Below are 14106 nucleotides of genomic sequence, written 5' to 3'. Positions count from 1 at the left end.
GGACCAAGTATTTTAAGTGTATTATTACACTTATTCCTCATAATGAGTCTATGATTTAGAGACAATATCCCCATTTTACAGATGAGGAAGTGGGAACTTGCAGAGGCAGAGTGCACACCCGGCACATCTCTGAGGTTCTGGCTACTTGAGAGTACGTTACACGGGAGGGGGCATAGGTTTGGGAACTGGGCCAACCTGAATTCAAATTCTAACTTGGTCAAATCCTGGCAAGGAGAATTCAGATGAGATTGAATCTCTCTGAGCCTGAGTGCCTTTATTACAAAGCGAGGATTACATGAGACAGTTTGTACAAAGCCCCAATAGATAGCATTTCAAAAATATGTTTTCTTCTCTTTCATTTCTCTTCAGTTTCCTCTCCCTCACGGCCAGCCCTTCCAGACTGTTTCAAGCCCCACCAATCCCACTGTCCTCTGTATTTCAGGAGAGATTTTATTATGCCCAGTTTAATGTGGAGCTTAATTATAGCCCATCTTCATTCAGGTATATTCCTTCTGGATTCTTGGTTCGGTAAGAAGACGAGCAGCCCTTCTCATCTGCCCCATGAGAGCTCTATTGCTTGCCATGAGAGATTGGGGCCAATGGTTCTAAAAGAAATAGAGTCACAAGAAATTCAGGATGGAATTTGGGGTTTGGAGAGTTATGATGATGTTCCAGAAGAAGACGATGTAACTATATTTGAATAATGTAGATTATTGTACTATACTTAAAAAAAATAACACATACCCTGAAAATAACCCCTAGGGTGTCTTCTTGAGGAAAAATAAATATAAGACCCTGTCTTATTTGGGGGGAAACACAGTAGCTGGGACTACAGGCATGCACCACCATGGAGACAGGGTCCTGCCTGCTATGTTGCCCAGATTGGTCTCAAACTCCTGGCTTCCAGCAATCCTCCCTTCTCAGCCTCCCAAGTAGCTGGGATTATAGGCACAAGCCACTGTGCCTGGCTCTGGTTTTCTTTGTATAAGATCATGTCATCTGCAAACAGAGACAATTTTACTTTTTCCTTTTGGATGCCTTTTATTTTGTTTTTTTGCTGAATTGCTCTGGCTAAGACTTCCACTACTGTGTTGAATAGAAGTGGCAAGAGTGGACATCTTGTCTTGTTTCTGACTTAAAGGAGAAGCTTTTAATTTTCACTGTTGAGTATGATATTAGTTGTGGGTTTATCATATATGGCCTTTATTGTGTTGAGGTATATTTCTTCTATTCATAATTTGTTGAGAGTTTTTATCATGAAAAGATGGTGGATTTTGTGAAATAGTTTTTCTGCATAGGTTGAGATGACCATATGGTTTTTGTCCTTCATTATGTTAATGTCCTATATCACATTGATTTATGTATTTTGAAACATTATTGCATCCCTGGGATAAAGCACACTTGATCATGGTAAATGATTCTTTAAATGTTTTATTGAATTGGATTTTCAACTGTTTTGTTGAGGATTTTTGCATCTATGTTCATCAGGGATATTGGCCTGTGATTTTCTTTTCTTGTATTACCCTTGTCTGGTTTGGTATTAAGGCAATGCTGACCTCATAGAATGAGTTTGAAAGTGTTCCTATTTCTTCAGTTTTTTGGAAGAATTTGGGAAGGATTGATATTAGTTATCTTTAAATGTTTGGTAGAATTCATCAGGTCCTGAGATTTTCTTTAATGGGAGAATTTTATCACTGATTCAATCTTCCTACTTGTTATTGGTCTATTCAGATTTTCTGTTTTTTCATAATTCTATCTTAGTAAGTTGTATGTGTCTAGAAATCTATTTCTTCTAGGTTATTCAATTTGTTGGTGTATAATTGTAGTAGTCTTTTTGTTTTATTGGTGTATTTATATCAGTGATAATGTTTCCTCTTTCATTTCTGATTTTACTTTTTGAGTTTTCTCTCCTTTTCTCTTAGTTTAATGGTTTGTCGATTTTGTTCCTTTTCAAAAAATCAACTCTTAATTTTATTGATCTTTTCTATTCTATTGTTTTTCTGGTCTCTATTGTTTTGTTTGTCGATTTTGTTCCTTTTCAAAAAATCAACTCTTAATTTTATTGATCTTTTCTATTCTATTGTTTTTCTGGTCTCTATTGTTTTGTTTCTGCCCTGACCTTATTATTTCCTTCTTTCTAATAACTTTGAGCTTAGTTTGTTTTTCTTTTTTTAGTTTCCTGAGATGTAATGTTAGGTTGCTTATTTGAGATATTTCTTCTTTTTTTTTAGGTTAGCGTTTATTGCTATAAACCTCCCTCTTAGGACTGCTTTGGCTGCATTCAATGGGATTTGGTATGATGTGTGTCTGATTTCATTAGTCTCAAGGTATTTTTAATTTCCATTTTAATTTATTTTTTCACTCATTGGTTGCTCAGGAGCATGTTGTTTAATTTCCATGTATTTGTGAATTTTCTGAAATTCTTCCTGTTGTCGATTTCTAGTTTCATACCATTGTGGTGGGAAAAGATATGATTTCAGTCTTTTAAAATTTGTTGAGACTTGTTTTGTAGTGTAGCTTATGTTCTATTATGGAGAATAATCCATGAGTGCCTGAGAAGTATATGTATTCTGCTGCTATTGGATGGAATGTTCTATGTATATCTGTTAGGTTCATTTAGTCTGATGTTTTCATATTGATTTTCCATCTGGATCATCTGTTCATTGCTGAAAGTGGAATATTGAAGTTCCCTATTATTATTATTATATATTACCACCTATCTCTTCTTTCATATCTCTTAATATCTGCTTTATATATTTAAGTGCTCCATTCCTGGATACATATATAATTATAACTTATAGCTTCTTGATGAATTTATCCCTTTATCACTATAAAATGACTTTCTTTGTCTCATTTTACAGTTCTTGACTTAATGTGTATTTTATCTAAATATAACTGTCCCTATTGTCTTTTGGTTTCTGTTTGCATGGAATATCTTTTTCCATCATTTCAACTTCAGTCTATATGTGTTGGTAAATGTGAAGTGGGTTTCTTGTGGGAAGCATGTAGTTGGGTTTTGTTTTCTTATTTATTCAGCCACTCTATGCCTTTTGATTAGCTACTAATCCATTTACATTCAAGGTAATTATTGATAGCTAAAGACTTACTATTGCCCTTTTATTAATCATTTTCTGATTGTTTTGGAGTTCCTTTCTTCCTTTCTTCCTCTCTCACTGTCTTCCATTGTGACTTGGTGATTTTTTTCTAGATATATGCTTTGATTTCTTTTATCTTTTGTTTACGTACTATAGGTTTTTGCTTTGTGGTTACTATTAGGGTTATATAAAACATTTTATAGTTATAACTGGCTATTTTAAGCTGATATAAAAAGTCTGTACTTTTATGACCCACCCCTTCAACATTTTATGGTTTACAATTTATGTCTCTTTATATTTGTGCATCCCTTAACAAATTATTGTGGCTGTTATTATTTTTAATAGTTTTGTTGTTTAACCTTCATACTTCCTGGTTATATTTTAAGAGCAGGGGCCATGTATTTTAATTTTCTGTTTTTCATTATGCTCAACATGGTGGTGGACATGGAATAAATACTCAGTTTATTCCTTTGTAATTGACATATTTCTTTAGGAAGTGATACTGTTTGGTCCAGTGATATCTAGTACCATCACCCACACTATTGTTGTGCACCCCTGGTTCTACTAGCCTGCCAGTGTTAATGACCTTCTTCCTCTCTTCTCTCTCCCCACCCACAGCGTGTGCATTCCGATACAATGGGCTGTCCTTTGTCTACCTTATCTACCTCTTGCTCATTCCTCTGTTCTCAGAACCAACAAAAGTGACGATGCAAGGTAAGAGATCTTTACTATTCCATACCATAGAGTTATACAGTCCGAATGTATTTTGCTGGGCTACTGGGAATTGTCTTTATCCAATGGCAGAGATGTTATCTGTGCAGCAGGGCTGGTGTGGCACAGAGTGGGTATCAAACATTATAACAGCTGCATCAAGTAGAGCTATATGGAACTTGTTTGTGATTCAACATGTTTTTGTCACTACACAACTAATAAGTTCTGTATTAGGTCTTCATAAGTAGGCTTGGCGGTATAACTGGAATGCTTTTGCTAGTTAACACTAACTCGAAGTACTGTCAATAAAATAAGGAAAATGTCATTACAACATTGGCACATACATTTATATATTGGTTTGCTGCGGTGAATGTGGTGGCAGTTGGAAGAGGCAGAGCTATGTCTAACAGTTTTCAGACACTAGGCAGGAGAATGATGTAGGAAGGCTGGTCTTAGTCATAACTTGTTCATGCATCAGTTGAGATTTCTTAAATATACCTCAATAACATAATGAAAGAGAGTGATTTGCATTGAAGTTATAATTCCTCAAGCTTTTCCCTGCAAAGCTTTAGATTCCTTTTTGGTTGCTTTTCAAGAACCTAAAAGTATAGAAAAGCATAGTGACTATATTTTCTGAGGCTCTAATTAGGAAGCATGGTCTGGTTTGTGAATTTTTTTATTTGAAGTTCTTTCACAAGTATTAAATTGAACCACACTGAGTTAATTTAATAAATTGTATTTTAAAACACTACTATTATAGGAAATAACGACTGTGCCAAGTGTCTTAGGTAAGTGTAATGGCTGTATGTTTACATGACTGGAAAAGGAAGTTGTTTGACCCCACCTACAGAGTGGCATGGGAAAGGTCATTGATGATGATTTCCTTGTTAATGATGGCCTCTTTACAAAAAGAAGTAAAGACCATGTGTACACAAAACATAGAGTAATGACTCTATCTTTCCCATTCTCTCCATTTACTATAAAATTCATAAAGCACATTATGACCATTCATCCTAACAGTTATGACTGTAGATATGACATGTTGGCTTTTCTGTCTCTAGAAAAACCTAAATAATGCTTCTATGTCACCTAAAGCCTTAATACATAAAGTTAAGAAATGGTAGAGAAATGTGAGTTTATGCCAAACTTTATCAAACCAAAAGTGTATTGTTTATGGGGCCCCATCCACAACAGTCTCATTCCTTAAGGGTTCAGCATAAATAGAATAGTTTCTGTCCTCAGAAACAAGATTATAACATACAGGCAACTCCTATTTCGTGGTTTGGAGCTCATTTTTCTAAGAAATAAGGTTTTGGGTTCATTCATAATAAAGTGCTTTAAAAATAAGTACCTTTTTATATTCAATTAAATAATTTATCACTTTTATATCAAGGTGGCCCTTTATTATTTTATTTGGAAATCAGGTGACTTGGATTTCCTCCTTTATACATCTGTGATACCCCCTAACTTTCCCTTTTTCCCAAACTAACCAGCCCTGAATGGGCAACAGTGTCAGAAATGCCCATTGGTTTGTGCCCAGGTGCATTGGTTTATGCTCAGGTGCAACAGAAACTGACACTCTCAGAAAGATTGTAGATTAAACATAAAATCAAAAGGAAAAAATAAACCCTTTCTATGTATATAAATATCCCAAATTAACAAATGTTACAAGGTCAGTGCACAAACAAAGCACAAATGAGTTCACAGACATCTGTAGGTGCTTTTCATAATAGGAGAGAAGGTAAGAATGGGTTGGAAAGGGAAGCCCTCATGTATCTTTCCAGTTGGCATCTATGAGCAGCATTTTGTGGATTTTTCTCTTTCCTGCATTTTAGTATAAAGAACCATGACTGATATTCAACATAACTTTATTTATTTATTTGTTTGTTTATGTAATTGCAGAGGGACACTAAGACAGGATGTCACACATTTTTTCTGAATATATAGGACTTACAACCCATGCATTTCTAAAATCTGTGTTTTGAGACATCCTGGGTTAGAGATTTCTAGTGGTGCAAGATCAACATATGCAAGTGATGGACAGGGAACAGTGAATGCAATGTAGCTTTTCAGGGAGACAGAGGTTTAAACATGCTCAGACTTTGGAGTTTGTGTTTGTACACATGTCTCATGAATTGGTAAGAAAGTGCATTAGCAGATTGAAAGGGTTATCAGCAAGCTCTGCACTCCCTGCTCCCAGACAGTCTGTGCCTGAAACAGTGAGTGAGTTTGAATTGGCCTCAGGAGCCTATCAGGCCACTGTACATTGCTGGGACCCTGTCCTGATACAGACCCCACCTGAACTGGAAGTGAGATGCAGACGTAAAAATTGCTCCACGACCTTCTGTCTTCTGTTTGGTCTGATGAGTTGTGTGTGTGTGTGTGTGTGTGTGTGTGTGTGTGTGTGTGACCATGTTTCCTATAAGTATATCTCAATATATGGAGAATATTAGTGTCATAAATTACAGGATGGTTCTTTAATGTAGTTCTTGAATATAGTTCTTGGGGTAGTCTTAAATATAAAATTCCAGTCTTTCCACTGTTGTTGTTTAGGCCAGGCATGATCACTTATTTTAATCTCTTTGCTATGAGCAGGAGAAAGATTATCTGACTGTTCCTGGTATTTTCCTCATGTCTATGATTAAACAGAAGATGTGTTGTCAGGCCTTATCCTACTGTCCTGTAGAAGAAGATTATCAATTAGTTATCTGGTGAAATGTTAACAAATTTTGTTTTTAAAAATTAGAGTGATGAAAAATGCTTGGAGTCTCAATCTGCTTAATTTGTGGGTGTTGTCTGATTATTGAGGGCTGCGACTTACAGAATCACCGAATTCTAGAGCTAGAAGAGTTTTAGTAGTTATTAAGCAGCAACCAGTGCTGGAATCTCTTTTGCAACAGCCATGCCAGCTAGCCACGTGGTTTCTTCTCATATACTAGTGGTGCCAGGGAGCTATCTGTTGCCCTGAAAGTCTATAATATCTTCAAATAGTTCTTTCTTTAATCAACCTGAAATCCCCTTCCCTGAAAATCCAAGCCATTTTTTTCTGACCTAGAGCAACAAGAGAGAGTTAACAGAGAACCAGACGATGACTTTACAATATAATTGTGAAAGGATTCATTAAAAAATAGGGATTTGACTAAATTTCCTAAGTCTTTTATAAATCTTAGATTTTTAGAATTCTCGATTTTCTGTTTCAGATCTTCAAATGTGCAATTATCTCAGTAGGATTATATTAGTCAGGGCCCAACCAGAAATCATGAATCACTCTAGATATTTTACAAAGAGAACATTTAATAAAGGGGATTGGTTATTAAAAGCAATGAAAAAGCCGAGAAGCTGAAAGGAATGTTGAAACATCTGAAATACCAGCAAGGCAGGAAGGCTTGGGGGAGCCAGGAGGGCAGCATCAACAGGAGAAGGTCAGAAAACAGATGTGTGTGAGAACAGGCCTTGCCTGGGCCTCTTCACTGTCAGCTGTGGCCACCAACTGTGGCGGTTCCAATGCCCAGTGGTGATCATCATCTCTCACTTAAGTCTTTTTTCATTGGGCAGGGTATTTCACATTACTCAAAGGTGGGATTTCTGGAGTGTTCCATCCAGACTTATTTCCTCTGGAGGCTCTTCTCTCTGTCAGAATCTCTTCTAATGGGTTGTGTGCAGTGGCTGCTGTGGTGTAAGTTGGGATTCCCATTCAGGACTGAGTCATTATTCCCAGCTTCCAGGAAACCTTTCTGTGACAACTGACAGCAGAATCCCTCCCTGGGAGTTGGTGGTGGCTGAAGGGAGCTACCTTCCATGAACTTCTCCTCCCCAGACCAGGGGAAGCCTACACCCAGTGATTGATTATTCAACACGGGCTGCAAAGGCCTCAAGGTTGGGAGTCTTTGAAGGGCTGTGGCAGCTCCAGAACATCCTATCAGCTGAGGCCCCCATTGTAAGAACATAACAATTTAGTCTTTCCCGAGGGTCCTGCATTCCTCACTCCCTGGCAGGTATCTCTGCTCAGTGATCCTCCTGCCATGTGAATCCACGTCAGCCTCTATTCTGGGGAACCAGACCTGCAAGGATCCGTGAAGCAGAGACCACTGTCTGATGGAACTCAGCAGGCAGAGCAGTCAGCATGAGGAAGGGGAAAGGGGGAGGCCTTGATACAGAAGCAGCCTCAGCACTCATGTACAAGGGCAAAGATATCTTTCTGGGTGCTGCAGCCAGGGCCCAGTGTGGCTCCAAGTCCCTGTCTTGACCTGGACATCACTTCTTTGGGTCAAATTTTCCCCTCTTGAAAATGGAGATCCATATTCTTTAGGGCTGTTAGGCTTTGTGAGCAACAAATGAGCAGATATAATTTTAAACAAAAAATAAAATTATTACACAAATAGTAGTTATGATTAGTTGTAGAATTCACACAGACTTGATTGGGCACATGTGTACCTTCCCAGTTCTCTCTGCCTGTGGTGCTCTTTCGAGTGAGTGCCCTCTTTCCATAATTCAGATTTATCTCACACGGCCCTCCTCAGAACCACCTTCCCTTACCTCCCTAGCTAAAGCTTCCCTACCCCGTTCCAACTTTCATTTTTCATGCTGTGATCCAGTTTTGTTTTTCCCAATATTTATAGCTATCTGAACTTATTTGTGCAGCCAACGCATAGCAAGAGCTGGACTTGAGGGCCCTGGCCATATAGCTATTCCTCTGTGACTGGGTAAAATTCTAAGCAGTCCACAAAACTCATCTGCTAACTCTTAGATAGTAAAAGGGACTCTGGTAACTTTAGTGCCCCAGTCTGTCCTATCAGTAATTCATATCCCCAGGCCAGTGCAACAATTATTAGAGACTATAAGACATTATTTAAAGCTGAAGCTTCTTCCCAATGTGTGCCACTGCCTGTGGAAACCTGGAGAGGCGACAGGGCTGGGGGCTCCCCGCTAACCCCTCGTGTCTCCGCCCCTCCGCCACCCAGGCTGCTCCTGCCCTAAGCTGGGCCAAGTCTTGCTCGGTGTGGTGGGCGGTAAGTGACAGTGTGGAGCCCTTTCCAGGCCAGCAGGGCCCCTGACAGGTCACGTTCTGATCTCCTTGGTGCTTGCCGATCACCTTTCCTGTTGTCCCTCTTGGGCAAAGTGACTTTAAGTCAGCTCCAGAAGGGCTGATTCTCATTCTCTCTGTCTCTCTTCTGTGTCACACACACACACACACACACACACACACACACACACACACACACACGGCACAGGGAGCAGCCCCCTTGGTCTGCCGTCAGTCACTGTGCAGCTACTTCCCTCAGCAAACCCTCACTTCTGTTCTCACAGCCACCTCAACCAACCTCTCTTCTTGCCCTTGGATTTCTCAGACCAGCATGTCCCTAATCTTACAGAGTTGTCTCGTTGAGGCTCCTCTTTCTAGTTGGGAATTCTTCCAAGTGTAGTCAGCTCTCAGCTTCTCCAAGGTTGAGTCTTCCTTATTCTCCACAGGGTGGGGAGCCACAGGTTGAAATAAATGCTCCTTGTCATAGTATTTGCTGGAGAATGAGGCAGTGTTTGGCACAAAGGCTTGGTCCCTCAGCCTTTCAGGGTCTCACCTGAAACCGAGTCAGAGTCCCATTTTAATACACTTATTTAGTTTGTCTCCCCCTTCTAGTATGGAAACATCAAGATGGCCAGGATATGTTGTTTTGTTTACTGTTGTATTTTTAGGACCTGGAACAGTGTCTAATGTATTGTAGGCATACAGTAATTATTTATATATGGAATGAATGAATTTATTTCCAGAGTCTGGTGTTCTGGAAGCATTTATGAACATGGCTATAGTCTTATGCTTACCTCAATCTTCTTAGTAGTAAACATCATAGACTGTTGCATACAGCAGTCCTCTGGAGACAGACGCTTGGGGTATCATAGACCATGGGATTTGGCTATCTCAGGTTTAATTAGAATCAGAGGATCATGAATAATTGAGAAATCAAGATTTTAAAAAATGTTTTATGCTTTCACTTACAAATATGGGCATTTTATTTAAGCATGTAATACTGTAAGAAAGGAAATGAACATTTTCTTATTGTTCACAGTGTGCTTTGCATTAGGATTGAGACTGCCCTCCATTAAATTTATTAACTAATACATAATTAACTTTAGGTGGCCTAATAACTGAAAATTAATAAAGTATTAAGTTATTTAACTAGATACATAATAGATTTCTTATACTTTATGATATAGTGAGCATCATGTATTGGTCAATATGGTAGAACAGTTTGTATGTTGTTTGGATGGAATATAAGTATTATTAAAACATAATGCAGTATGGAAGATTGCCATTATAAGTGCTCTATAAATACTGGCTAATAATATTATCATTATTTTGAAGTACAATATTATTATTTTGAATGTCAGAATGAGCTGAACTTAGAAATGTCATTCTCATTTGTGTGACTGTAGTCAGTCTTTACCAGAGGATTTTATTAGTGTTCTCTAAATATGAACAAGGAATTATGTGATTTCCAAAGTTTTTCAGTGTACTGCTCTTAGATACAGCTGATTTCTGATTTTTTGTTAAATAATATTTGGATTAATTAACCTATTAATAGAGAGCCAGTAATAGCACTATCTACTAAGTTAATATTATTATGTGTGTGCATTAATTAATTTAATTTTCACAACAAACTTCTGAGGGAACCGTTATCATTACTAAAAACTATTATCAAAAATCCTCATATTACAGATGAACAATGAGTTCCAGGTGGGTTCATAGCTAGCCTCAGGACACACAGGTGCTGTGTGAGTGGGCCGCACTCTTAGCCACTATGTTGTTCTGACTCATGCCCTGGATAAGAGCTAAATCCTCTGGGGATTTGCAAGGGAAGAGTGAAACCTAGTCACCTAATAAATACTTGTTGGCTGATAGATTACCAGGCTCTGGGCATGAGGGTCTGGAGAGATAACATGAGTATATTTAAGGGAGATATTTTAATTTATATTGGTGCAGAGTGATGACATGCATCTATGTTATGTAGAAAATACATCATATTAAGTGTGACTGGTTATTTCTTTCAGCAAATATTAATTGAAAGCCTGTCCTTCACAAAACACTATGTTTGGATTTGTGGAGGATGAGAAGGTGAAGAAAACATGACTCTTCATTAGAGTAGCCTCTCAAACACATTGGGTTTTATGTATCTTATTGAGTGGTAGCTCTTTCAACACAGTAGTTACCTTTGGAAGCCAATGACTTACTTTAGTGATGCTGTTATATCTCTAAACCAATCTTCTTTCCTGTTGTCTCAAGAGTTTGCCTTGAATAGGCTCAGTGTTTGAATTGTATAGCATTTGGAGTCAAGCTTGATGGGGCAAAACTGGTGATTAAAATAGATGTGTGCTGTGGCCCATTTACAGGACGGGGGATGAACACAGAACACAAAGAAAGACACAGACACACACAAAGACAGTACACGACTCGAGTGCCCAAAGCACTGGTCAGGGCCGGGCACGGTGGCTCATGCCTGTAATCCTAGCACTCTGGGAGGCTGAGGCGGGTGGATTGTTCGAGGTCAGGAGTTTGAAACCAGACTGAGCAAGAGTGAGACCCCGTCTCTACCATAAATAGAAAGAAATTAATTGGCCAACTAATATATATGGAAAAAATTAGCCGAGCATGGTGACGCATGCCTATAGTCCCAGCTACTCGGGAGGCTGAGGCAGTAGGATTGCTTGAGCCCAGGAGTTTGAGGTTTCTGTGAGCTAGGCTGCAGCCACGGCACTCACTCTAGCCTGGGTAACAAAGCGACTCTTTCTCAAAAAAAAAAAAAAAAATCAAAGTTAGTTTCCTGTACATGACCACCCAGACATTACAGCAATGGCCATAAAATCCAGAACACGTAGCTTTAAGGACACAGATGTCCCCTGACTCAAGGTTTCCAGGTGGTTGCTCTAGGCGCCAGGCATAGATTACAGATCTAGATTAGCAAGGTTAGGCAAGGCAGCCACAGGGGGCATTTTCCATTCCCAGTTCATCTAGGCTAACCCCTAGCAGCTGTCTCTGGCTTAGGTCGTTTCTCCCTGAGGAATCTTAGCCGTCATTGACTAACCAGCCATCTTATGGGGCTAAGCAGCAATCCTAGGAACAATGTGTTTATCATGTGGCCTCTAGACTCCCACTGCCATGGGGCTGGGCAGCTCTTGCTTACTTGTGGAAACTCAGGTCCTTTGTTTTGCCTCTAGGCAGCAACCTTGTTTGTCACAAGGACCCTGTCCGGAACACATTACTCTCAAACGGTCTGGGCAGAGCACGTAAATTACTCACTCAATTTAATTCTTAAATTTAATTCTTAAACCAAAAAAGTATAATGTCAGTCCCCAACAGATGTGTCAATTTTATAATTAAAAAAACAAATATTTAGTATAAAACAAAGGGTCTTAAGGTCACTCCTCATTATGAATGAGGAAGTTTGAGTTTTTACTGGAATGAGAACAGCATGACTGATAAACATGGAATAAATATGTATCTTTCCATGATGGCTATGCATGATCTTGAATGTGGTTATGAAATGAGATATCCCAGTGAGAAGGCAGCACCCTGAGGAAGTATTCATTCACTAGATCTATCCTAGAATCTTGACTATAAAAATCAATCAGTGCCCATTTGTTCCAACCCAGAGACTCTGATATTAACCTAGAGAGGTGCTTTAACCGAGATACTAAGGATGTTAATAATAACAAAAGTAGCCAGCTTTTATGTCACATTTTCTATAAGGTACTGTTCTGTGTACTTTTCATGTGCTAACTCATTTTATTAGAGGATGGAAAGACTATTTATTGAAAATTTCATCCTTAAATGAAAAAATTATTAATATTATGAAGTTAACTGGAGTAAAAATCCACTTAACACACTAGGAATCCTATATAGGGAGGTACTATGTTAATGCTCTTACTCTTATAAAGGAATTGAAACTTCCTCAGTGAGAGGCACATTTTTGACCAGTCTAGATTCCTGTTTTCCTTTTGTCCTCTCACTTCACCAAGCCTTTCCATGTGTCCATGGAGCTCCTTCCCCAGAAGCTGGGGTAGATTCTTCCTCATTTCATGCACTAGATCATAAGTTCTTAGTTTCTGATTCTCTAAATGTTCAAAGTCTAGAGCCTTTTTTCGGTTGGTTTCCACAGAAACATCCTTCCATTTACTAACAATAATTGATAGTTCTAATATTATCAGTAAAGTGCCCACAGTCTGGGATGGGAGATATGCACGTTCGGCTGTAGTGTGATATTGGCTACTTGCTGGAAATTGCTACTGTCTGCTTGCTTAGTCCTGTCAGCAAGTTATCCTTCCTTGTTAATTTATGCCTTGCAGGCTGGAGTGGATAGGCAGGTCTTATCCATTCCTTTTTGGGGAGTTTCATTTACTTATTGGGGAGTAGTTGAAAGGACATAACACTCCAAATTACAAGTCTACAACACTTCCTGGGCAACACTAGCCATTGCCCTGTGGCCAGAATATCTTAAAAGCATTATCTAATCAGTTCATATGACATATTTATGTTGCACACACATACACAAATGCTAAGGGGCACAGTGATGGTTGCTGTCGAAAGTATGTGATCATTAATGAGGACAAAGTTATCTTCTTGTCCAAGAATCCATGCTCATTCTGAGAGCCTTTGTTCTGAATGTTCTCTAAGATTGGACAACACTGTAATAGATGAGAACAAAATTCCCAGTGATAGACGAAAGGGAGGGATTTCTGGTGTCTCTGTGGGTCTTTCTTAAGTCTTCTCTGTTTAGTTATGATGGTGAGCTCCTCCAGGAGTAGGTGAAACAAAGATAGTGGGCCTAGTTCTTTGCTGAGGCCAGTACAATTGCCAGAGGAATAGCAACAGAACTGCATGCTGCCAGATCTTTCAGGCCTTGTCCTCAAAATGTTTCTCAATATGTGGTTTTTGTGGACAAGATTTTTCTCCTTGTTTTGAAGGGTGTAGGTCTCTGAAATAACTTTTTGGTTTTTGTTTTCTAATAAACTTTGTGTTGTTGTTTTGAGCAAGGTAGCAAGTCTGTTAATATAGTAGTTTTCATTTATATTCAAAAGTTATATATATATATTTTTTTCTCTTTATTGTGATCTTTTCCAACATTTGGGGGAAGAGAATTAAAAAGGGGTAGGAAAGGAGGGGCTTATTGTGCTTTGGTGACAACTGTAAGCAAGTGAAAGTTTTAGCAGGCCAAGTTAACTTTTGTGAACTGTTGCAAAAGTTGTCCCCAGATGTTAGAAAAGGCATATTTTATTCTACCCAGCTTTGAACAAGAGTCCTGCTTTAAAA

General features: G+C 38.7%; 1 protein-coding gene across 2 annotated transcripts in view; it reads left to right on the top strand.

Moving 5' to 3' along the window:
- Nucleotides 1-14106, top strand: part of PIEZO2 (piezo type mechanosensitive ion channel component 2) — a 449399-nt gene that overhangs the window by 63694 nt on the left and 371599 nt on the right. For both annotated transcript variants that reach the window (XM_012746201.2, XM_075993690.1), the window contains exon 2: nt 3714-3809. In XM_012746201.2, the coding sequence (XP_012601655.2) occupies nt 3714-3809 (96 nt within the window). The remainder of the gene's footprint in view (nt 1-3713; nt 3810-14106) is intronic.

This window comes from Microcebus murinus, chromosome 17, assembly GCF_040939455.1.
Source record: "Microcebus murinus isolate Inina chromosome 17, M.murinus_Inina_mat1.0, whole genome shotgun sequence".
NCBI classification, from domain to species: Eukaryota; Metazoa; Chordata; class Mammalia; order Primates; family Cheirogaleidae; genus Microcebus; species Microcebus murinus.
This window is presented reverse-complemented; position numbering and strand designations above follow the sequence as displayed.